We start from the raw sequence: 26,338 nt of genomic DNA, 5'->3' as shown, positions 1-26,338 counted from the left end.
AAAAAAAAAAAAAAAAAAACGTAGCATAGTATAATGGTTAGTTACAAGATAAATTTATAGACAGGCACTGTGCCTCACTTTGGGAGGCTGAGGTGGGAGGACTGCTTGAGCCCAGAAGTTTGAGACCAGTCTGGCAACATAGAGAGAGCTCATCTCTACGAAAAATAATTAAAAATAACAAATAATTAGTCGGGCATGGTAGCAAACGCCTATATCCCAGCTATTCGGAAGGCTGAGGTAGGAGGACTGCCTGAGCCCAGGATTTTGAGGCTGCAGCGAGTTGGGAACATGCCAATACATTCCAGCCTGGGTAACAGAGTGAGACCCTGTCTCAAAAAAAATAGATTTATAAAAAAATCAAGCTTGATGATATATTAACAATAACTAATTACAACATATCATGGGGAAAAAAAACCTATTCGCAAGAGTAGCTAAAAACATAAAATACTCAGGAATACATTTAACAAGAAAAGTATAGGACTTTTAAAACAACAACTGTTTAACTCTATTCAGGGAAATAAAATTAATAGATTAAAGTAGAGATATACCACTTTGTTTTTCAAAGGAAGAACTTCGAAAACATAAACCAATTGTAAACGTGCTTGTTTTTAAACTGTTTTACAGTGGAAATGTTTGAGAGTATTTCACTGGCAGAGTTTGTAGATATTGTCAGATATTAGAACAAATGAAACGTTATATGCTCTACAGAGGCAGATCCAGATTTTGAGGGACCTGAAGCTTAAACACTTTGGAGGAGAAGTCCTTATCAATTAAAAATTAAAAATAAAATAAAACTAGAATGCAAAATCATAAATGCAAAAGCTCCAGGGCCCTTCTAGAGGCCTTATGAAGGGCTATGGAATTGAAAGAGCCTGAAGCTTAATTTACTTTAACTCCATAGCAGATCCACCTCTGTTGTCATAAAAATGTAAAGTTGGCCAGACTCAGTAGTTTATGCCTATAATCTTGGCACTTTGGGAGGCTGAGGCGGGCCAGGAGTTCAAGACCAGCCTAGGCAACACTGCAAGACACCATCTCTACAAAAATAAAAAATAAAAAATTAGCAAGAATGGTGGCACGTGCTTGTCATCCTGGTTCTTAAGAGGCCAAGGTGGGAGAATCCCTTGAGCCCAGGAGTTTGAGGCTGCAGTGAGCTATGACCACACCACTGTACTCCAGCCCAGGTGACAGAATGAGACTGCCTCTTTATTAAAAAAAAAAAAAAAAGAAAGAAAGAAGAAGAAGAAGGAGAGGGAGAGGGAGAGGGAGAAGGAGAAGAAGATGAAGAAGGGGAGGAGGAGGAGGAGGAGGAAGAAGAAAAAGGAAAGAAAAACTAAAACTGAGAAACCAACACCACAGTTACCACACTGGCACCCTATCATGTGTACCACTGGCAAACATCCAGAGAAAAACACCCCCAGCAGATGACCCCCAATAAAGTTCTGTGAACATGGTTCAAAGATGTCAAAAACATGAACCTACCCAAGGTATGCATTTCCACCAGTTACCAGAACTCCAAAACATAACCAGACTACCAGCAGCACAGATCAATTTAAAGAGTGAATTACCTGTGATTAGTAACCTAGTAACAGAATGACACAATTACAGTCATTGCAGATACATTTATATCTGGGAAAAAACAGAGGCAAGAGCAAAGATTGAAACGTATAAAGACACAATGGGCAACAATGCAACCTACCTTACCTATATAAGGATAACAGCTGCTTACATGCACTTACCTACCAGGAACTATCCTAGCCACTTTATCTATACTGATCCATTTACCCCTCACAAACACCTATGAGGGAAGTATTATTATTCTCCCCAGTTTAAAGGTGAGACACAAAGAGATTAAGTAATTTGTCCTAGGTCACGCAATTAATAAACAACAGATTTAGAATTTGAACCCCGATAATCTGGTACAAGAGTCCATCCTCTTAGTCTCTCACTCCCTAACTTCACAGAAATTCTGTAAACTCAGAGATGGACCTAGACTACAACTGAAGTTTCCTACAATTAAGAAGGAACAGAATATAGCTGATGAGCTGATTCTAGAACTTCAAAAAACATATTATCTCATCCAGTGAATTTTGGTCTTGTTTCCTGCAGATATTTTAGTCAGAACACCTATCATTAGAAAGTGATTGTGACATCTGAAAATAAAAAAATCACTCTGAGGTTTAAAAAAATGTTTTTTAATTATATCTGATCATTAGCATCAAGCTATTCATCATTTTCCAAGAAAATTCAAAGTTTTACTATTTGTCCTTATATTGTAATACAATCAGTCCTAGTCAGGGTAAGTTAACCCAAAAATAAGCTTACTTTACTGTTTTCTAAAGTGTTAAACTAAATTACAAATATATTGCAGTAGATGTCCAGGAGTCTTCAACTGTGACATTGTTTCTCTGCTATTGAGATAGACAATGAACATGAATAAATTCATCTTTGAGTCACTTGTGAGTTTTCTTTAAGATGAATCACTTAAAGTATATATGAAATGTACCATTTAACAAAACTCACTTTAAAGTTCTTGAGCCTTACCACCTAAGCATAACCCTTTTCAGCTTCTTTAATATAAGCATTCACAGGCTGGGCACAGTGACTCATGCCTATATCCCCAGCACTTTGGGAGGCCGAGGCAGGTGGATTGTCTGAGCTCAGGAGTTTGAGACCAGCCTGGGCAACATGGTGAAACCCCATCTCTACTAAAAATATGAAAAATTAGCCAGGCATGGTGGCACGCACTACTCAGTAGTCCCATCTACTCAGGAGGCTGAGCCACAAGAATCACTTGAACCCAGGAGGCAGAGGCTGCAGCAAGCAGAGATCATGCCACTGCACTCCAGCCTGGGTGACAGAGTGAGACTCTGTCTCAAAAAAAAAAAAAAAAAATATATATATATATATATGCATTCACAGAAATACTTTCCTTCTGCTGGTCTCTTCTGCACAATTCTAATTTACTTAAATGCACAGGGTTCCTACCACCTCACATGGGTACAGTGCAAAAAAAACAAACATAAATGAACAACTGGTAAAAGAACACCCGTTGCAAGGTTTGTTATCTATACAGGCAAAGAAGAGAAGGAGGAAGGAAACATGAATAGAGGTGGTCAGTGAAGTTACTGTTTAAGGAAGTCCCGCTTTGTGGGAAGTAGAACAGTGTGGTTTAACAGCACACTCGCCTGAAAGATAAGACATCTTGGTTCGCCTCCTCAAATGGGATGTCACTTCAGAGAAGGCTGTCTCCTAGTTTCTTCACTTGTAAAACAGATGGTGGGCAAATCTGTGGGTTGTTTACAGTTATACTTTATGGGGCACTGAAGACAACAGAGCTATGCAAGTGTGTATACAAAACACTGATATTTCCATGGGATCTGTGCTATATAAAATGTAAGAATAGGAGGAAACCTTGAAATACTCTAGGCACAACTGCCCCATATTACACTTGGAAGCCCGGTGTCCAGTGAAGTTGAGAGTCCTGTGGGCAAGTGCAAACAACAGTGGCACACAAGGCAAGAACACCAAGTCTCAAGAGACCCCCTTCACAGCACAGCAGAGGTAGTATTAAAAAGTATGTCATTATGAAGCCACAGAGGTAGAAGTATAGCTTAAACAGATTGTAAGCTTAATGAGGCCAGAACCATTCATCTTTTAATTACTCCATCCCCAGCACTGGGTACACAATCACTAAATCTTTTTTGTACAAGTGATGAAGAAAGTAAAACAAATGAGCTGAGTCCCATATTACAAATAAAAGACTCTTCTACCAGGAAATTATAAACATATTCCTCTCAAAGGCACAAAATTTATATTTTACAATCTAATGAGTAAGGAATTTTACCTATCCATATGACTTTTGTAGTCACAAATAAAATTAACAGCAATGCCTATGTGATTTCCTGGAATAAAGACAGAATGAGCAACATGTAATCTAACTAGGTAATGGGGAAAAATTCCTTTCCAATAATCTATAAAAATCATTTGCAATTTCATCTCAGTCTCTTGCTTACTCGTTTAATTTTATTTAACAAACAATATTGCACATATTTTGCAGTATTTTCTTTTCAGGTGCTTACCAATGTAGAATCATGCAAATCTTTGAGACAGTTTTCTAATATTAAAAGTAAAAAAGGTAAATGAAGAGCTTTGGTAAGAAGACCAAAATGGTATTTTTATCTGAAGTAATAATCAGAGAACATTAATATTTATTTATCTCAGAAGTACAGTACATTCACAAAACTAAAAGGTAATAACATCAGAAGTCCTCCTAAAAGAGTAATAATAGAATTAATTGCTGAGTCACACAAGTGTTTCTAAGCTCCTTTCTGCACATAATTTTCTACATGTACCTGACCAGCATCAACCTATGGCTAAGAGTTGGTGTGTCTGAAATAGCTTTAGAAACAACTCAAAATGTAGTTTCACTTTCTCAAATTGTCATGTGATTTATTTTGACAGTTGATAACTTTGTGTATAACAATGTCCACATGTAGTTTGGGGGAGAGGTTAACACTAATAAATACTGAATTAAAACATACCCTTGTTTTAGATTTTTTTTTAAGAGAGTCTTGCTATGTTGCCCAGGCTAGACTTAAACTCTTGGGCAACATAGCAAGACTCTGTCCCTGAAAAAAAAAAAATCTCTGGGTGTGATCCTCCGACCTCAGCCTCCTGAGTAACTGGGAATACAAGTGCTAGCCACCATGCCCAGCTGTTTCTAAATTTAAATAATGCACCACTTAAAAAAATAAAATGGGACAAAATTACATGGAGAATAACTCTCACAATGTGAGATATTTATATTAAAGATCTTTTTGCTTACTTTAAATATTTACCGATCATTACCATTGTAATTACTACCAACAAAAACTTTTTTAAAAGGCTAATGGGTATGAGGTATTGTGAGTGATATATTTAAATTACAAAACAACTCCTTCCCTCAAGGAGATTATTATGTAGTCAGTGAGAAAAAAAAAAAAAAGCAATAATAATAACACATATACATTTAACAGGAAATTAAATTTAAACAGGAATTCAGAAAGGGAAAGGCATGTATAACCAGAGGAGTGTACAAAGCCTCTCACTTAAAAGGATTTGAGACGAGACTTGGGTAAATAGACAGGAGAAGGAGAACTGCTAGGCACAGCAGGACCAAAGCTTCAAAGGTAGGAAAGTGACAAGAACAGAGAGTCCCAACTTATGGTTTGACCTAATGATTTTTCAACTTTATGATGATGCAAAAGCAATACATGTTCAGTAGAAACCATAATTCATGTACCCATACTACCATTCTGTTTTTCACTTTTAGTACAGTATTTAATAAATTACATGAGAACTGGGCGTGGTGGCTGACACCTGTAATCCCAGCACTTTGGGAGGCCAAGGCGGGTGGATCACTTGAGCTCAGGATTTTGAGACCAGCCTAGGCAATATGGCAAAACCCTATCTCTGCTAAAAATACAAAAAAATAGTCAGGCGTGGTGGTATGTGCCTGTGGTCTCAGCTACTAGGAAAGCTGACATGGAGGATTGCTTGAGTCCAGGAGGTGGAGGTTGCAGTGAGCTGAGATCACACCACTGCACTTCAGCCCAGATGACAGAGCAAGACCTGTCTTGAAAATAAAAATAATTAGGCCGGGCACGGTGGTTCATGCCTGTAATCCCAGCACCTTGGGAGACTGAGGTGGGTGGGTGACAAGAGGTAAAGAGTTCAAGGCCAGCCTGACCAACATAGAAAAACCCTGTCTCCACTAAAAATACAAAAATTAGCCAGGCGAGGTGGAGCATACCTGTAATAACTACGTGGGAGGCTGAGGCAGGAGAATCGCTTGAACCTGGGAGGCAGAGGTTGCAGTAAGCCAAGATCATGTCACTGCACTCCAGCCTGGGCTACAGAGTGAGACTCCGTCTCAAAAAATAAAAATAAAAATAATTAAAATAATTTTTTTTTTTTTTTTTTGACGGAGTCTCGCTCTGTCGCCCGGGCTGGAGTGCAGTGGCCGGATCTCGGCTCACTGCAAGCTCCGCCTCCCGGGTTTACGCCATTCTCCTGCCTCAGCCTCCCGAGTAGCTGGGACTACAGGCGCCCGCCACCTCGCCCGGCTAGTTTTTTTGTATTTTTTTAGTAGAGACGGGGTTTCACCGTGTTAGCCAGGATGGTCTCGATCTCCTGACCTCGTGATCCACCCGTCTCGGCCTCCCAAAGTGCTGGGATTACAGGCTTGAGCCACCGCGCCTGGCCTAAAATAATTTTTTAAGTTACATGAGATATTCAACACTTTATTATAAAAAGGCCTGTGCTGGGTGCAGTGGCTCATGCCTGTAATCCCACTCCTTTGGGAGGCTGAGGTGGGTGGATCATTTGATGTCAGGAGTTCAAGACCAGCCTGGCCAACATGGTAAAACCCCATCTCTACTAAAAATATAAAAATTAGCCAGGCGTGGTGGCATGCATCTATAATCCCAGCTACCTGGGAGGCTGAGGCAGGAGAATCACTTGAGCCTGGGAGGTAGAGGCTGCAGTGAGCTGGGATTGCGCCACTATACTCCAGTCTGGGTGATAGAGTGAGACCTTGTCTCAAAAAAATAATTAATTAATTAAATAAAATAGGCTTGTGCTAGATGATTTGGCCTAACTGTAGGCTAATGTAAGTGTTCTGAGCATATTTGAGGTAGGCTAGGCTAACCTACAATGTTCAGTAGGTGTCCCAAATACATTTTCAGCTTACAATGGATTTATCAAGAGGTAACCCCATCGAAAGACAAAGAGCATCAGTATTTGCAAGCAAAGGAGTCTGAATAGTCACTAGATGGTATCCATTATAACAACCATATTATTGACACTGTACAGTTAGTGTCCTCATCCACTTGGCAACCCAGACACATCCTTTCCAGAACTAAGGTAGTGTACTCAGAGAGCATGATCCAGAAATATCCAATCTGAGCTTGGGTCCAGGCTTAACAACAGCTCACTAGGTGACCTGGAGCAAATCATCTCCTTATCTTCAGTTTTCACAAGTGAAAAGTCTGGAGGTGATTCTTTAAAGTCTCTTTAAATTCTAAAATTGTATGATTCCTCCTTATTACTAACAAGTCAACTATCTCCTTGTATGGATCCCCTTGTTTGCTTTACAAATCTTCATAGGCCTCAGAACAGAACAGTTCCACAAATACACTAAGCCCCTTGAAAGGGGGTCTTAGCACATGCTGTTTCCTCTGCATTGAATAGACTCTCTCTGCCCATCATTGCTCACATTCTCACCCTTGGCCAAGTGGCCTTCCCCAACCTCCACCCTTCAGAGAAAAAAAAACAAAAAAAAACTGCATACAGCTCTACACTCTTGCCACCAAGGATTCCTCCACTCATAATTTGGTCTCTTTTTAAACTGTCTTCCAGGGTAAAAATGCTATCATCCCTATCTTCAAAACAAACACTCACTAGAAACTATTAATTACAAGGAATTAATTTCAAAGATTTCTAAGAATTCCTCAGCCCAGTAGTTCATAACATAAAAGGAGAAATACAACTCAAGTTACATAAATTGTGATGTCAAATGCAGTTCTTTTTTAAAAAAAATACAAGAAGTTATATACATTTCAAATTAAGACAATTTTTTTTCAAGATAGGCAGGTAGGAGAAGAGGGGTGAGTAGAAACACTATGTTTATTTCAACTACAATGCCATTTTCCAAATATTCTAGGATCATTCTTTTTGTAATTGCCTTCAATTCCTATGGCACAGTCTTGAATATGTTCAATGGGAAAATAGCTAAATAAAACTGTGCTTAAAACTTGACTTTTTGATATCATTAAAAATTGCTGAGGGACAAGTCTTATAACTAAATTAAATTAAGTAATACCATTTCTGAACAACAATGCTGATTTTTCATATAGTCTTTGTCGCATCATAATACAAATAATCAAATGAATAAAACACAACTATCACAGTCAGATCAAAGAGTGTTTTTCAAGATCTAGAATACATTTATTGCTTCTACTCTTAAGTTGCAGGAGGACCAAACCTTTGATTAAACTCCCCCCTTCATTTAGTAGTAATTACCCCATAAAAAGCTCTGCATGCCTGATAACTGTTCTAATACAAAATAATAAAAAATTGAGCTAGAAGGGGAGGAAATGAGAGAGATAGTCAACAGTAACAAGTGATTTTTTTTTTTCTTGAGATGGAGTCTTGCCTTGTCACCCAGGCTGGAGTGGAATGGCACGATCTCAGCTCACTGAAACCTCTCCCTCCCGGGTTCAAACGATTCTCTTGCCTCAGCCTCCCGAGTAGCTGGGATTATAGGCGCCTGCCACCACGCCTAGCTAATTTTTGTATTTCTAGTAGAGATGGGGTCTCACCATGTTGGTTAGGCTGGTCTCTAAACTCCTGACCTCGTGATCCGCCCACCTCGGCCTCCCAGAGTGCTGGGATTACAGGTGTGAGCCACCACGCCCAGCCAGTAATAAGTAATTTTTACTCATCCTAGTGAACCATGCTACAATAATTTCTTTAGTGGGGAGGGGCACCTTCAGCTCCTAATGATAACCACGACAATGAGAGTAGGAGAATAGACTATACTGATTTTTAAGTTTGTGGACTCTTACGTGAAGTCATTGTATGGACTCTTACATGAAATCACTGAGTAGTCACGAGACAGCTGGCATTTTATAGTATGTAACAAAGGACAGCATTTCTTCCATATTATCTCTTCCTCTCACCATAGATATTTTAAAACTTTATATCTTAACCAACTGAATGCAATGTGTGATTACGGATTAGATCCTGGACTTGGGGGCTGGAGGAGCAGGGAGGGTGAGGAATAGCTATACAGGCATCAGTGGAACAACAAATGAAATTTGACTATAAGCTCTGGATCTCCGGATTCAATAACAGTATATCAATGTTAAATGTCTAAATTTTGATTACTGTACTGTAGTTATAAAAAAGAATGTCTAAGGGTATGGATGGAGGGAATGTTAGTATCCCCCTATTCTGTCTTAAATAGATTTCAGCTTCCTAAAGACAGTGAATATCATTAAAGGAAGGTAAACAATTTGGCAAACTAAAGGAGTAAGACCCTTGGACTTCGGACCTGGCATCATGGCCTCTTGAAGTAATTAATGACAAGAAAGGTCAGATCCAGGAGAGTAGAATAAAAACACAAATAATGAATCAGAAATGGGAGAAGAGATACAAGAAAGGAAACTGAGACACAAAGAAGAAAGTCGATACCACCTAATTTCAGAAACAAAGAAACTTGAGTGTCTAAGAACATGAGTTTTCAAGGTATAATATAGTTGAGAATTTCCAGAGCCAGAATAATCCCATCACATACTAACGATTATATTTAGTATTTAGAGTCATGTCACTTTTGTTGTTGTTGTTGTTATATAGAAGATGGCTTGCTATGTCACCCAGCCTGGTCTCAAACTCTCTACCTCCTTATGTGTCAGGACCACAGGCCTGAGACACCACACCTCCCAGAGTCATAGCACTTTTTACAAGCTGGTAGACTGCCTGGTAATCTCTATCATTTGATGCAGATGCTTCCAATGGCCCAGTAGTACAAGAAATTATTCTTTTCCCACTCCACACCAACTCCCCAGAACCCTAGGAAGTGCTAAAAGATACAAACCTTCAGGTAAAGATTAGAAGGACCCAATAAACCTATAGTTTCCACTTGGGGAACTACCTAACATACAGATATAACTAAGGGAGAAACATCAGATCATCTCAGAACCTCAACAGACTCTTATCCCTGTATCACTAAGTCTCCAGGTTCCCAGGACTGGTCAAGAAAAATCCAATATGATCCAGGAGAGCCTATACAGATGAGAGATTTCCCAGGGTGTTTAAGAGACTCATGTCATCATACTTGTAAGTGATTGCCTGCCTCCACCATCCTGTTTGTTAACCTAGGTAAAAGATTAAAGTTTCAAGCATCTCATAACAAGAGAATGCTCAATTTCGGTACAAACAGATTAAACAAGAGAGGCACTGTGGGCGGAGGATTACCTAGGTGCCGAGGCAAGAGACTGAAGGCACAAACTGCTTCAGTGTAATAGAGAAAATAGTTAGAATAAGAATAGTTATAATACAAATTAGATATAGAGAGGATCATGAACAATTATCAATCATTACTATAAACATTATTAATCATTAGCTTTTAATATTACTCTTTGTTGCATTACTAATATAACCTAGGAATAACCGGTGGGTATAGGGTCAGGTGCTGAAGGGACATTGAGAAGTGACCTGGAAGGCAAGAGGTGAGTCTTCTGTCACACCCGCATAAGGGTCACTTGAGGCTTCCTTGGTCAAGCGGTAATGCCAGTGTCTGGGAAGGCACCTGTTACTTAGCAGACTGCAAAAGGAAGTCTCCTTTCCTTGGAGGAGTCAGGGAACACTCTGCTCCACCAGCTTCTTGTGGAAGGCTGGATATTATCCAGGCCTGCCCGCAGTCATCCGGAGGCCTAAACCCCTCCCTGTGGTGCTGTGCTTCAATGGTCATGCTCCTTGTCCACTTTCATGGTCCTCCTGTACTCCTGGTTCCTCTTTGAAGTTCATAGTAGATAGCAGTAGAAGAAATAGTGAAAGTCTTAAAGTCTTTGATCTTTCTTATAAGTACAGAAAAGAAAACACTAACGTATGCTGCCTTCTCTCTCACTCTGCTTTGGCTACCTAAAAGGGAAGGGCCCGCTACCCTGTAATCAGGTGACTTGCTTCACCTTGTCAATCACTTAGAAGATTCACCTTCCTTACTCAGCCCCCTTGTCTTGTGTGCAATAAATATCAGTGAGCCCAGCTGTTTGCGGCCACTCCCAGTCTCCGCGTCTTAATGGTAGTGGTCCCCTGGGCCCAGCTGCTTTTTCCTTATCTCTTTGTCTTGTGCCTTTATTTATTACAATCTCGCGTCTCTGCACACAGGGAGAACACCCACTATGCCCCATAGGGCTGGACCCTGCAAGGCACCTGTGGCATTTTGGGAAGAGCACTGAACTTAAGAGTCAGAATATCAAGGTTCGAATTCTAATTCTTCTACCTATTAGCAGTATGACAACCTTTCTGCTTGTCATGGTTTACAACATACATTTATGTCATGGTTCACAACATACATAAATCCTAAATTTATCCTAGAGATGGGGAGATGGGGAGACCTCAATCCTAAATACATTTGGGATTGAGGTCTCCCCATCTCCCCATCTCTAGGATATCCAGTGTATCCATCCATGCAACATGTTCTGAGTACTCACTCTGCCCTAGGCCCACAGAAATACAAAGATGGTTATGAACTCTGCCCTCAAAGAGCTTGATATGGTTGGGCGATTTGTCCCTTCCAAATCTCATGCTAAAATATAATCCCCATTGTTGGAAGTGGACCTAGTGGGAGGTGGTTTGGGTCATAGGGGGCAGATCCCTCACGAATGGCCTGGTGCCCTCCGAGATGTTAATGAATGGGTTCTCACTCTGAGTTCACGTGAGACCTGGTTGTTTTAAAAGAGCATGGCATCTCTCTTGCTTGCTCTCATCATGTGATACACCAGGTCCCCTTTGCCTTCCATCATGATTGTAAGTTTCCTAAGGCCCCATCAGAAGCAGACGCTGGCACCATGCGATTTGTACAGCATGCAGAACAGTGAGCTAAATAAACCTCTTTTATTTATAAATTACCCAGCCTCAAGTATTTCTTTATAGCAATACAAATGGACTAATACACAGCTAAAAAGAAAAGAAAAGAAAAATACTTCTTCTATACTCCCTCAGCACTTCTGACACCAAATGTGTGGCAGGGGGTGGGGTATCCACACCAGCCAACTCTCCAACTCTTGGCACACTCCAATTGAGTGTCCTACAATTTAACTCAATTCCGACACTAACTGCTCAGAATTTAGACAGACCCCACAGACTAAAGGATCACTCCCGGAATACTGCCTTCCGCTTCAGATGTCAATCACAAGTAGTGGATCCCCAGGTTACCACAACTCCTGTCTGACTTGGCTACATATGGAGGTTCCCACAACCCCCTCCTTGGGTTCAAGAATTTGCTGGGACAAATCACAGAACCCAAGGAAAGTGTACTTACTATTACCAACTTATTACAAGGATATTTTAAAGGTTACAAATGAACAACAGGATGAAGAGATACACAGGGTGAGGTCCAGAAGAGTCCCAAGCACAGGAGCTTCTGTCTCCATGGAGTTTGGGTTATACCACTTATATGGTTTGGCTGTGTCTGCACCCAAATATCATCCTGAATTGTAGTTCCCATAATCCCCAACGTGTTGTGGGAGGGACCCAGTGAGACGTAATTGAATCCTGGGGGCGGTTACCCCCATGCTGCTGTTCTCCTGATAGTGGGTGAGTTCTCACAAGATCTAATGGTTTTATAAGGGGCTTTTCCCTCTTTGCTCAGCACTTCTCCTTGCTGCCCCCATGTGAAAAGGTATGTGTTTGCTTCCCCTTCCGCTACCATTGTAAGTTTCCTGAGGCCTCCCCAACTATGCTGAACTGTGAGTCACTTAAACCTCTTTTCTTTGTAAATTACCCAATCTTGGGTATGGCTTTATTAGCAGTGTGAGAACCAACTAATCCAACCATCCTCTAGCACATGCACACATTCTTGTTCACGAATCTGGAAGCGCTATGAACCCCTTCAGTTAGGGTTTTTATGGAGGCTTCACTACGTAAGCATGATTGATTAAATCTTTGGCTATAAATGATTATTAGCTCAACCTCTGGTGCTTCTGCCCTCCCTAAAGGTTGGAGGGTGGGGCTGAAAGTTCCGATCCTCTAATCATGTGGTTGGCTCCCCTGGCAACAAGATCCCCCATCCTAAAGTCACCTATTACTTTCCAAAAGTCACCTCATTAACATAAACATAGCTATGGCTGAAAGGGACTTGCCAAAATGTATATTTCTTATTATATTACACTATCACGGGAGCTTAAAATCCAGTAGGTAACACAGATATGTACATAGTCAGGTAGTCAAGACACCATAATAAAAATGTGTACAGAGCACAAAGGGGAGGAGGATCCATTCTACTTTGGGCAGGGGGAGACAGAAAAGGCTTCTGAGAAGATGGGGATTGAACTATGTTAGAAAAGATAGGTAAGTGTTCCCCAGGCACTCAACAAATATTTGATAGATAAAATAGACAGTGGCTGGATAGATGGATCCTGGCAGGCAAGCAGAGGAGTATGTCACTCCAAATAAATTGAAGAGTATTAGCAAAGGCACAATGTGAAAGGACAACTGTAAGTAGGAGACATAGCCAGGAGAGGAGGAAGAAGAGAAGAAGGAAAAATTGCATCAAGTACCTTGTATTCCAGACTAAGGAATGTTAACTTGATCCTAGAGAAGCTATGGATTTTGCAGATGAAAGATGAAGATCCAGAAATTGGATCAAGTAGGGCAGTAATCCACCTAAAACTGGGGTTGGGAGCTGCAATAAGCCTGCAATAGAGAGAATTCACCAATATGATGCTTAATTTTATGTGTCAACTTGAATGGGCCATGGGGTAACCAGACCAAACATTGCTTCTGAGTGTGTCTGTGAGTGTTTCCTAGTGAGATCAGTGTTTGAATCTGTGGACTCAGGAAGCAAACTGACCTCCCCACTGTGAGCAGGCATCATCCAACCCTGAAGAGAACAAAAGGTAAGGAAAGAGGAATTCACCCCTTTTTTCCTGCCTCACTACTTGGGCTGAAACATCCCATCTCATCGTCTCCTGTCCTCAGACTGGGATTCACAGCATTGGCTGTCACGGTTCTCAGGCCTTCAGACTCAGACTGAACTACATCACCAGCTTTCCTGGGCCTCCAGCTTGTAGAGAACAGATTGTGGAACTTCTTGGCCTCCACAATTGTGTGAGCCAATTCCTCACAATGTATCTCCTTTTATGTACATACACACACACACACACACACATATATATATACATACACAGTATCCTATATATATCCTTTTGGTTCAGTTTCTCTGGAGAATGCTGACCGATACAATAGTAACTGGTAACAGATCCAATGTGTGTTGGGGTTGAAATGCTGATGAAACAGAGGAGTTAAGAGTGTGAAAAGATACTATGTGTCAATTATAAATTTAAAAATTAATTTGGGCTGGGCGCGGTGGCACATGCCTGTAATCCCAGCACCCTGGGAGCCCGAGGCGGGCGGATCATGAGGTCAGGAGATCGAGACCATCCTGACTAACACAGTGAAACCCCATCTCTACTAAAAAATACAAAAACTTAGCCGGGCGTAGTGGCGGGCGCCTGTAGTCCCAGCTACTGGGGAGGCTGAGGCAGGAGAATGGCGTGAACCCAGGAGGCAGAACTTGCAGTGAGCCAAGATAGTGCCCCTGCACTCCAGCACTCTAGTCTGGGCGACAGAGCAAGACTCCGTCTCAAAAAAAAAAAAAAAAAAAAAAATTAATTTGAAGAAAGTATAAAGACAATATATATGCAAAAAAATGTTTTAAACTATAGATTGGAGAAAATTATTTTATAAAGTCCAATGAGACAGTGGTAGATCCAGGACAAAAACCCTCTCAAGTGTTAATTCTCTTCCATCACAAAGAAATTTTTTTTTAAAAAGTTATAATTGAAAGTAACAAATAAAAATATCCATAAAACTTTTAAAATAAAATGTTATCTGTATTATGGAGCGCTAACCTCAGATGTTTAGAATTTTTTTTCACATTTTCATTGAAATATCAAGATTATTTCAAAGATAGGCTTTGAAGAAATACACCTGCAATTTCTGGAAGGTGTGTGCAATCTCTTGTAGGCTGTATGTTGTGCAAGTTTTTAATCTTTCTAAGCCTTACTTCTGCATTTTGAAATTAAGTCTAACAAGACTCAATACAGAATTTTTTGAGAAATAAGGGAAATAATGCATGTAAAGTACTTAGCACAGTGGTTAACTTGTACTTAGTGCTCAATAGATTGTATCATTTTTACTACTAATGTGCAGAAAAGAGCTAACACAGCAGGTTCGAGGCTGCTGTCCCAAGAAAGGCCTGTTTACAAGGCTGATCCTTGCCGTGCATCTTGGAACTTGGACTTTGAGAGGGTTCCACTATTCCCAACACTGATGAAGTGGCTCACTGTACCCAAACTGTACAATGTAGTTCATGCTGAAGACCTGCTTTCCTTCTGCAATCTGGAACCTTGGTACACTAGGCACAGCCTCCAACAAAAACCTCGGGCACTGAGTCTCTAATAGCACAACATTTCACAATTGTCACAATTTGATGCTGGAGGAATTATGCACATCCTCTGGGACTCTACTGGGATAAGATTCTTGGAAGCTTACGCCTGGCCCCACATGCCTTTTGCCTTTGCTGATTTTGCTTTGTATCCTTTTGCTGTAATAAATCATAGTTATGAGTATGACTCAGTGCTGAGTCCTGTGAGCTGTCACAGTGAATCACTGAACGTGCAGGTGGAGTTGGGATCCCCGGCACAATGAGTTTCCCCATTCCTTCAACTTTGTAAGTTATTTGCCAGTTTCCATGCTGGGCAGTACAACAAACAAAAAGCCAACCAAATTAAGAGCTCCAAAGTCCAATTCTAAAAATTCCTGATTTCTTAGCTAACAATAGTTGCAAATTTACATACTACTTCAATTTTTTAAATTCAAATCTCAACCTATAGAAATCGATTCCTCGTTTTCTCTCTCACTATTATTTGTAGATCTTTTTCCTGATCAGACTCCAGCACTGATCCTCCCTGGCTCCCATCTCATTATCCCACAGAGCCTCCACTGAAACATCAGGTGGTCTGTTCCGTGTGTCATTTAGCCCCCTGACTAGAAAGCAACATCACTTATGACACCTCCAGTGTCCTGTGCTCTGTGTTATCCTGAATAGGATCAAATAATATAAACTTCCAGGAAGATCTTTTTTCAGTTCACTGGAATATGAGGAAATATACATGAATTAACTAACTACCAGCGAGAAAGGAGGACAAACTAAAGAATGACCCACAGCAGAAATTGAAATACAGGTTTTACAAAATTAGACTGAGGAAATGGTTTAAGTGAATTTCTTGTCATCTAGAATAGGATTTTCAGCATATTTCAAAAAGCACAGAAAGGTTTATTACATAATAGGAAGAATTTCAAGAAAAGCTTGCTGTCATCATGTTGAAGAAGCTGTCCAGGGAATAAGGAGAAGATGGATGTCTTCTGTCTGACATTATGAACTGAGAGTTTTAACAGAGTATTAGTGGCACTTGGTGGCCACAAAGAAACCACAAATCACAGTTACTAGATCAATCAATAGCCTACTCATTGTTTTTCTATTGAAAATAGGAGAACTATGAACAATAAAACTAAATATCTCTAGGGCTATTTTATTCCTGAATGGCCCCTGTGGTTCTAATTTACTTCTGGAGTCACAGTTTTTAACAAAAATTATTTTGAAAAACCTGTTGATTTGCAGAGATTACTCATGTCACATCCTTTTTTTCTCTTTCTTATTTTTCCTTTTTTAGATGGGAGTCTCACTCTGTTGCCCAGGCTGGAGTGCAGTGGTACAACCTCAGCTCCCTGCAACCTCTGCTTCCTGGCTCCAAGTAATTCTTCTGCCTCAGCCTCCAGAGTAGCTGGGATTACAGGCACCCACCACCATGCCCAGCTACTTTTTTTTGTATGTTTAGTAGAGACGGGGTTTCACCATGTTGGCCAGGCTCGTCTCAAACTCCTGACCTCAAGTGATCCCCCCACCTCAGCTTCCCAAAGTGCTGGATTACAGGCATGAGCCACCACGACTGGCCCTCACATTCTTTTTTGAATCGCAGCTTCCAGGGATAGGGAGATGGAAATCAGAAGATTGATCTGTTCATGTCCTCAGTAAGACTTCCAGTCAACAGTAGGCTATTAGTAGTTAAGTTTGGGGGCAGTCAAAAGCTATATGCAGATTTTTGACTGCACGAGGGTTGGTGTCCCTAACCTGCATTGTTCAAGAGTCAACTACATATTAAAATCAAATTATAACAAATTATTACCATATAGCAAAAATGTGTAAGTGTTTCCCTTAAAATCTGTTTTAGGTTTCAAAATAATTCACATTTCTGGTAACAGTCCTTGTCCAAAACACTTTTGGATTTTTTAATTTTTTAGATTTAACAAAGCAAATATAGCACATATACCATATACTACATAATAGTCCCAGCAGGGACTAGGGAAGCTCCACATAATCAAATACATCAATATTTCTGCACACATATACACATATATATACACACACACAGGTTTTGTAACTAAGAGTTTTGAGGTTTTGGTTTTCAGCATTTGGGGGACTTAAGGATAAAGGAGTATGGTCCTAAATTACATGAACCTGCAGAATACCACAGGTCACAATGACAAGCCACAGCAGAAATTAAGAGTTGAGGACCATCATGAGACACAATGCCATTCCATCTAAAATGGGGGAAACCAAACCACAGAGAAATTAGTGGGAGAAAAAAAATACAACTAAATCAACTTCTGAGGAAAATACTCTAGAAAAAAAAAAAAACAGAATTAAAACTAAACCAGGGCCGGGTGCGGTGGCTCATGCCTGTAATCCCAGCAGTTTGGGAGGCCCATGTGGGTGGATCACTTGAGGTCAGGAGTTCAAGACCAACCTGGCCAATATGGTGAAACCCCATCTCTACTAAAAACACAAAAATTAGCCGAGTGTGGTGGCGTGTGCCTGTAAATCCCAGCTACTTGGGAGGCTGAGGCAGGAGAATTGCTTGAGCCGGAGATGGAGGTTACTGTGAGCTGAGATCATATCACTGTACTCTAGCCTGGCAACAGAGCAAGACACTGTCTCAAAAAAACAAAAACAAACAAACAAACAAAAAACAACAAAAAAAGAAAATAAAACTAAACCAGGATCACCAACAGTCCACTGAAACCAACTGCATAACAGCATACGGTTAACCATGGGCAACTCAGCCCCTGGTCATTCCCAGGAACCCAAGGATATTTCTAGCAGAGATGGCAATACGTGGCAGTACTAGCAAATGCCACACCCAACATGTCAGGAGCAAAAGAACCAGAGGTGACCGCACATTCAAGGCCTCATCTAGCGGTGGAAGGAGAAGCTAAGCCACCCACAAGCCAGGAGTGTGCTAACCATACATTCGCCTGTGCCATGTGCTCACTGGCCAGGTTTTTTAGTGAGCTGCTTTCTCTCTGCTGCCATCAAGGGAACTTTGTAGTAGCTACTTATCACAAAAACAATGAATGTTTAAAAACTCTGCTTTAGGTCAACTTCGATAACGTGTTGAGTCCACCAAATCACTAACCAGTTTTAAGTAACTTCTACTTAATAATGAAGAAATATTCATATAAGGCAATGGACATGGATACAATTTATATTTGCTAAAGAAGACTTTGATACATAATAGGCTGTTTACAGGAGAGACCCATATGTACAATACACCTTACAAATTCCATGAGGATCTAAAAGTAATGTAATCTAATAGATTAATTCAGTAGGTTAATTAAAATAAATCTATAATTAACAGATTTGTTGATTTATATCTATATTCTAAACTTCATCTTTCAAATCCAAATGATAATAAATCATTACTTCATTAACCCAAAGCATTTTCAATAAGATTGGAGAGGGAGGCAATATTATAAAATCGTTATCCACACAGAAAGCAGCAAAGTAAATCGTGATTGTCTCCTACCTCTGCTCGACCCTCATAGTAGGTTAGCATGGACTTTGTAAGTACAAAAAGTCTCTCTTTGTAGTTTAAGGGCGATGTCTTCTTTTTCTGCTGTGATCTTTTAATAAGAATCTCCTCCAAAATAGTGTTAAAATTCATCTCCGTCTTCTGATTACTCCTTCTCCTGCCACTGAAGATCCCAGTATTCTACAGTGAAAAAAGAAACAGTTAAAATGTGACAGTTTAATTTTCTATGGATGTTGCCATTTCAAATTACCAAAATTGGCTTCACCCTCACCCCTGCTGGAGCAGATGAGTGTTGATCTCTGTGCCCGAACTGAGAATGCCTGGGGCACAAAAATTCAACCTCCTCTCCTTTTCCAGTCTCCATCCTGCTCCTCCACGTCTCATCATTTCATGGGAAAAATCTAATCAAGATTCTTCATGATGATGATTCATTCCTTTTTACCTCCTACTACCCTTAGCTTTCTGGTACACTCTTACTGTTTGATTGCAGGGAACAAATATCTCAGATGGAAAAGCACATTTCGTCCACTGCGTGGCTGATTTACACTGGCATTTGAATTGCTTCAGGATCTTGGTTCACAAAACAGACAACCTTACAGACACAGCAGACTCATGAACAAAATGAATTAGCATAGTAGTGGATATGATTCATACTCCAGCTCTGATAAGGATGTAATCTCAATGAAGCATCCTAGTTACCAGTGCCACAGGGATGTTCTCTGGTGTCTATCCTACCATGCTCCAGAGTTTTCTTCCCAATGGCTCCTGTCTCCACCACAGGAGAAATGGAAACCCACCAGTCATACTTAACCTGCTCAGGGCAGAGTCCACCTGGATAAGAAAGTCTCAGCCCTCTAACTCCAGACTATCCATACCTAGACTAAGCCTTTTAAAATTCAACACTATTTAACTATCTGAAAACCCAAAGATACTCAAAAAAAGGCCTGAAGATTAATATTTGAGACAAGTTGAACTAACAACAGCCGCTCCTTTGCTTGCCTCCACCGTGCCTTTAAAGAAGTAACTGTGGCTGGGCACAGTAGTTCACGCCTGTTACCCCAGCACTTTGGGTAGATTACTTGAGGTGAGGAGTTCAAGAGCAGCCTGGCCAACATGACAAAACCTCGTCTTTACTAAAATGACAAAAATTAGCTGGGCGTGGTGGCACATGCCTGTAATCCCAGCTACTCAGGAGGCTGAGGCAAGAGAATCACTTGAACTCGGGAGGCGGAGCCTGGAGTGAGCCAGACAGCACCACTGCACTCCAACCTAGGTGACAGAACAAGACTTTGTCTCAAAAAAAATAATAAATAGGCTGAGAGCGGTGGCTTACGCCTGTAATCCCAGCACTTTGGGAGGCTGAGGTGGGTGAATCACCTGACGTCATGAGTTCAAGACCAGCCTGGCCGACATGGTGAAATCCCATCTCTACTAAAAATACAAAAAATTAGCTGGGCATGGTGGCAGGCGCCTGCAATCCCAGCTACTTGGTAGGCTGAGGCAGGAGAATCGCTTGAACCTAGGAGATGGAGGTTTCAGCAAGCCGAGATCTCACCACCTTGCACTCCAGCCTCGGCAGCAAGAGCAAAACTCTGTCTCAAAAAATAATAATAATAAATAAATAAATAAATAACTGCATACTAAAGGACAGAGGCAAGAAGAGTCACATGAACAGCATTAAATGGCTCTCTGACAGCACGGCTGGTAACTGGACAGGGTTAGCCACTGAGGAATTCCACCATCTTCATACCCAATTCAACACCTCCAATGCACCCTTTAATTTCCTATTACTGATTGGTCATCATCCAATCAGGCCCCTCCATTTTCTGTAAGGTTCCTTTATAACAGCTTCACTCTGAACATCAGTTCCTTCATTTATAAAGTATGTAAGGAAAGACCACAAGGTCAGTGTGAGGTTTAAATGAGATATGGGCAAGAACTGACTATGAAAACACTACACAAATGTTTATCATCATTTTTAATTCCACGGTTATTTTCCTCACTCAGAGCATTACAATCCCATATCTGGACCATGAGAGTAGCTTTCCAATTGGTCTTCATTTCCTCAAGTTCTTGCCTCCTTTTATTCAAACTACCTATCCATCACTCCCATTGGATCAAACTACAGAAATTCAGCACTGTCATTTCACTCATCAGAAATCCTCAGTGCCTCCCTGCAACCTCCGGAGTAAAGCTAAAATTCCTTGGTCTGACACTAGAGACTGTCCACATTCTGGCTGCAGCCTACTGGCCCATCTTTACTTCCACCATATTCCAATCAAAATAGTCTTCCAAATCTCCAGAGATTCCCCTCACAGCATTCACTCCCTGGCCTAGTGGACTCTCTACTTTCCACCTATGAAGACTATACCAGCTCAAAATTCCCCTCCTTGATGTAGTCTCTCCTAATGACTCCTATTAATTAAAAACTTTCCAACTCCTGGGCCATAATTTCTGTCACTCATCATAGAGCTAATCATATTCTGCTATGTCTACAGCAATCAATGTATGTATTTTTAATTCTCACTTAGCTGTTAAGGAATGGTTCTCAACCTTAAGTGTGTATTAGAATCACCTAGGGAATTTCATTTTAATACAGATGTCTAGGCTCCACTTCCAGATTTTTTTATTCGGTTGGTCTGGGGAGGAGCCCTGGGCATCATGAGTTCATGTACAGATAGAATTGAGAGCCACTATCTTAAAGGAAGACACTGGGCTCTTGAACCTCTTAATCCCACTCCCAGTGTCTACAGTAGCCTCTCAGTAGCAGCTAAATCACAGAACTAATTAACCCAATAGCCATCTTAAGCTAAGGAGTCACAGAAAAGCTCTTGCCCCTTTTGCATCTAAGTTGGTCTTCCTTATTCCATATTAAAATTTTGGCACTCCATCCTTCTTTCCTAAGAAACTGTCAGAATGCAAGTACCAGTTCTTTGGAAATTATCTTTTCATCTTTGTGCAACACATTTTCAAGGGTGAAAATGACAACTTATAAGAATGGATACCAGGGAAAAGCAAGCAATGCTCTCATAAACGGGTCATGTGCAAACATGTAGTTCCCAATACAGTGAGCAATACCATTGTTAACAAATGGAAGGCAGACTTTTGGAAGGCCCACAGGGATAAATGGGGCGGGACTCATAGGCAGTTCTAGAAGCAAAAGGTCTCAACATCAGGGGCAGAAAAAACATTCATGATGAATGTCCTGGGGAAAAAATCACCTTATCTGTTCATGTGTGGTGGCTCATGCCTGTAATCCCAGCACTTTGGGAGGCCAAGGCAGGAGGATCACTTGAGGTCAGGGGTTCAAGACCAGCCTGGTGAAAATGGTAAAACCCCATCTCTATTAAAAATATAAAAATTAGCTGGGTGAGGTGGCGGGTGCCTGTAGTCCCAGCTACTTGGGAGGCTGAGGCAGGAGAATCATTTAAACTGGGGAGGCAGAAGTTGCAGTGAGCCAAGATCACACCATCGCACTCCAGTCTGAGCAAAAGGGCAAGACTCTGTCTAAAAAAAAAAAATCACCTTATCTGACTTATATGTGCGATTACTTGTCTTATACAGAATCATACCATTTAAGTTGAAAGGAATCTTAGTTCACCACCTAATCTATCTCCCTCAAGAAACTGAAGTTCGGAAAAGTTAAATGGCTTACTCAAGGTCACACAAGCCAAGACTAGAAAAAAGTCTCCTAGTTCCTACTTACGGGCTCTCCCTACCCTTCTATCCCATACAATTAAAGTCCACCACTGTTGTTATAATTCACTGGCCAATGGGAAGTCCTGGCCAAGAAAACTACTAAAGTTCAGAGAGACACAAATGAAGGAAAAGTCTCCTCATGTAGACTTCCAGCCAAAGATGGAGTGCTGAATGCACACTTTGCATTGGCTCCTTCCTGAAATTCCATTAAAAACCATTCTGTTGTTGTTGTTAAGGAACTGACTCTCAAGGAAATAGAAAACAAAAAAAGGAAAAAACAATAGAATTTTGGAAACTGGAAAACAAATAAATATGTGGCAGGCCCCGCTGAGGTGAAGCCTGGAAACAACTCAATTTCTTCTGCAAAACCTCCAAATAGCTCAAGAATCAGCAGAATATGGTATTTCTAGAAGTGGTGATGAAGAAGGGATTAAAGCAAAAGAATTTTTGGCAAATCAGTTTAAGAAACAGAGTCCCCTGGCACCAAAAGCCAAAATTGACAAATGGGAACTAATTAAACTAAAGAGCTTCTGCACAGCAAAAGAAACTACCATCAGAGTGAACAGGCAACCTACAGAATGGGAGAACATTTTTGCAATCTACTCATCTGACAAAGGGCTAATATCCAGAACCTACAAAGAACTCAAACAAATTTACAAGAAAAAACAAACAACCCATCAAAAAGTGGGCAAAGGATATGAACAGACACTTTGCAAAAGAAGACATTTATGCAGCCAACAGACACATGAAAAAACACTCATCATCACTCACCATCAGAGTAATGCAAATCAAAACCAAAATGAGATACCATCTCACACCAGTTAGAATGGCAATCATTAAAAAGCCAGGAAACAACAGGTGCTGGAGAGGATGTGGAGAAACAGGAACAGTTTTACACTGTTGGTGGGACTGTAAACTAGTTCAACCATAGTGGAAGACCGTGTGGTGATTCCTCAAGGATCTAGAACTAGAAATACCATTTGAGCCAGCCATCCCATTACTGGGTGTATATCCAAAGGATTATAAATCATGCTGCTATAAAGACACATGCACATGTATGTTTATTGCGGCACTATTCACAATAGCAAAGACTTGGAACCAACCCAAATGTCCATCAATGATAGACTGGATTAAGAAAATGTGGCACATACACACCATGGAATACTATGCAGCCATAAAAAAGGATGAGTTCGTGTCCTTTGTAGGGACATGGATGAAGCTGGAAACCATTATTCTTGGAAACCATCATTCTCAGCAAACTATCGCAAGGACACCACATGCTCTCACTCATAGGTGGGAATTGAACAATGAGAACACTTGGACACAGGAAGGGGAACATGACACACCGGAGCCTGTCGGGTAGGGGGAGTGGGGAGGGATGGATAGCATTAGGAGATATACCTAATGCAAATGACGAGTTAATGTGTGCAGCACACCAACATGGCACATGTATACATATGTAACAATCCTGCATGTTGTGCACATGTACCCTAGAACTTAAAGTATAATTAAAAAAAAAAAAGAAAGAAACACAGTCCCCAATCCTCTCCACTTCCATGCCATATAGATCTAGGTGACTAATCCTCCTCAACCCTGGGAGAAAACTACAGGTTTATTTCTGAAGACTATAAAACGTAGGGTCTCTATCCTGGGAGAGACTAAGTACAGTTGCGGCTGGGATTATCACACTGAAAAAGAGGAGCTTAAGGGAAACTGTACAAGTGTACATAACAATGATGAGGCTACTCAGCTGTCTTCTTCCATCTGGCTCCAGGACATCAGGACTGGACTAAGGGAAAAGTCTTGAAGACACAGACATAGAAGTGTCCCCCTAAAAATGGCACAGCCAGACTACCCTATAGTTAAGCCCACAGTTAGCAAGGCCCCACTACCATGCATGAAGCTTCCAATTGACACTTTTTTCTTTTTTTTTTTTAACAAGAAGAGGTCTGGCTATGTTATCCAGGCTGGACTCAAATTCCTGGGCACAAGTGAACTCCCTGCCTCAGCCTCCCCAAGTAGCTGAAACTACAGGTGCACATGACCACGCCCAGCTCAACTGACTTTTTAAAGTCCCACTCTGATAAATGACAGGAAGCCAAGGATCACCAGACAATTGAGGAAAAATTATAATAGGAATCCAAGGTCAAAGAACAAATGTGAAAAAAGCAAGTTGGAAGAAACAAAAGTTGTGCAGAAAAAAAATGTTAAAAAAAAAAACTCAATAAAATCAAAGAATTAAGGGGAATATACATGCATGAAACAAGGTCAAGATGTGGCCAAAATAAGAAATAGAGGACCAAAAAAAGAGAGGAGCTATTAGAAATCAAAAATAAAACAGCAGAAATTAAAAACTCAATGGAAAAGTTAGAACATAAAATTGAGGAACTCTCCCCAGAAAATAAATAAATAAATAAAATAAAAAAATTAAGAAACAGAAAACATAATGAAATTACAGAACTCACCCAGAAAGTTCAGCATCTAAAAACCAGAAGTTCCAGAAAGAGAAAGCAAACAAGAAAACAATCAAAGAAAATTTTTAGGAAAATTTCAAGCTGAAGGTTATTTTCAGGTTGAAATATAACCAAATTAAGGAACTTCTTGTAAAATTTCACAACTATGGGGATAAGCAAAATATTCAGCAAGCTTAAAGGTAAATTTCATAAAAAGGGTCAAAATTCAGAATGGTAATCATCAAGGGTAATGCTAGAGAGTAGAAGACAATGGAGAAAAACTCAGAAAGAAAGTGATTTCTAACCAAAAATTCTATAATCAGCCAAAGTGCCAATGAAGTGACAGGAGAATAAAGACATTTTTCAAATATGCACAAGGCTTTAACAATTTTATCTCTTGTTCACCTTTCTCAAAAAGCTAGTTGGGAATGTAGCCAAAATACCAAAACAAAGCAGGAAGCCGAAACAGCAAAAACCACAAGAATTTAGGAAACAAACATTCCAACACAAGAAGGAGGTAAAGGGACCCCCTCCCCCAATAGATGCTGAAGGGAAATCCCAAAATGAACGACAATGAGCAGCTGGTCGAGAGTACAACTAGTCCAAACTAGATCAAGTAAGGAGGTTCTTCCAAATAATTCTTCTAGGAGACAAAACTGAATGCATGGGGAGAAGATTTATAATAAGTTAGTAAAATTTAGCCAACTTTAAAAAATAAAATAATTCCAAGGGAAAACAAAAAATTGTTTAGAAAAGGAAAAATAATCACAGGTATGCTACAGAGTTCTGCTACAAATAACATCTACACCGTCATAATCAGGTAAACAATAGCGATAATCTTACTACTAATATAAATATATTGGGTGTGAGAGCAGGAAGTATGTTCCTGTGTGGGTGCGGGAGTACATTATGAAAGAGAGCTATTTCCTCCATGGTAGTAGGAGGAGAAGGACGAAAAGGTAGAGGAGGAGGAGGAGAAAACCAATAAATAGTATCTACAATTTAAAACACAAGAAGTAGCAATGTAAAGCACGTTACTTAGAGACTGTCAAGAGATAAAATTACGACAAATTTAGTAAAAGGTATTCATGAGTCAGGTTAGCCTCTATTCTGAAAAACAGACCAGGGCAGAACTATGGATTTTATAAGGTGGGAAGAAGGAAACAGAACAATAGGGGGGAAAAAGCTGATTAGTAACATAAAGTTACTTCAGGTTACTTTCTTTTTGGTAAAGATTAAAACAGAGGGGACTTCCTTATTACACTGATTCATGTAGACTGTAATCTCCTGTTTTCAAGGGAAAAAGTGGTCTATTTGGGGATCTACCTGCTCCCTTAAAGCTTCAGTTTGATTATGCAGCATTTAACATGAGTGACTCCATCTCTATTTGGTCTGGTTTGTTGGGGCTTAGTACAGGAGCTCAGTCCAAAACAATGGCCTTCCATAATTTTTGTTTAATCAGATACAGTGAGATGAAAAAGCTTG

The 26,338-nt window shown here is 40.3% G+C and overlaps 1 protein-coding gene across 1 annotated transcript in view; it reads right to left on the bottom strand.

Moving 5' to 3' along the window:
• The window catches only part of TEC (tec protein tyrosine kinase), a 139,152-nt gene that overhangs the window by 78,014 nt on the left and 34,800 nt on the right, over positions 1–26,338 (bottom strand). Inside the window, exon 2 of the mRNA XM_011927314.1 lies at positions 18,696–18,881. Within this exon, the coding sequence (XP_011782704.1) occupies positions 18,696–18,833 (138 nt within the window). The 5' untranslated portion in view covers positions 18,834–18,881. The remainder of the gene's footprint in view (positions 1–18,695; positions 18,882–26,338) is intronic.

The sequence above is a fragment of the Colobus angolensis genome, unplaced genomic scaffold (assembly GCF_000951035.1).
Source record: "Colobus angolensis palliatus isolate OR3802 unplaced genomic scaffold, Cang.pa_1.0 Scaffold71, whole genome shotgun sequence".
Lineage (NCBI taxonomy): Eukaryota > Metazoa > Chordata > Mammalia > Primates > Cercopithecidae > Colobus > Colobus angolensis.
Note: the sequence above shows the minus strand (reverse complement) of the source record. Positions and strands in the feature narration are given on the sequence as shown.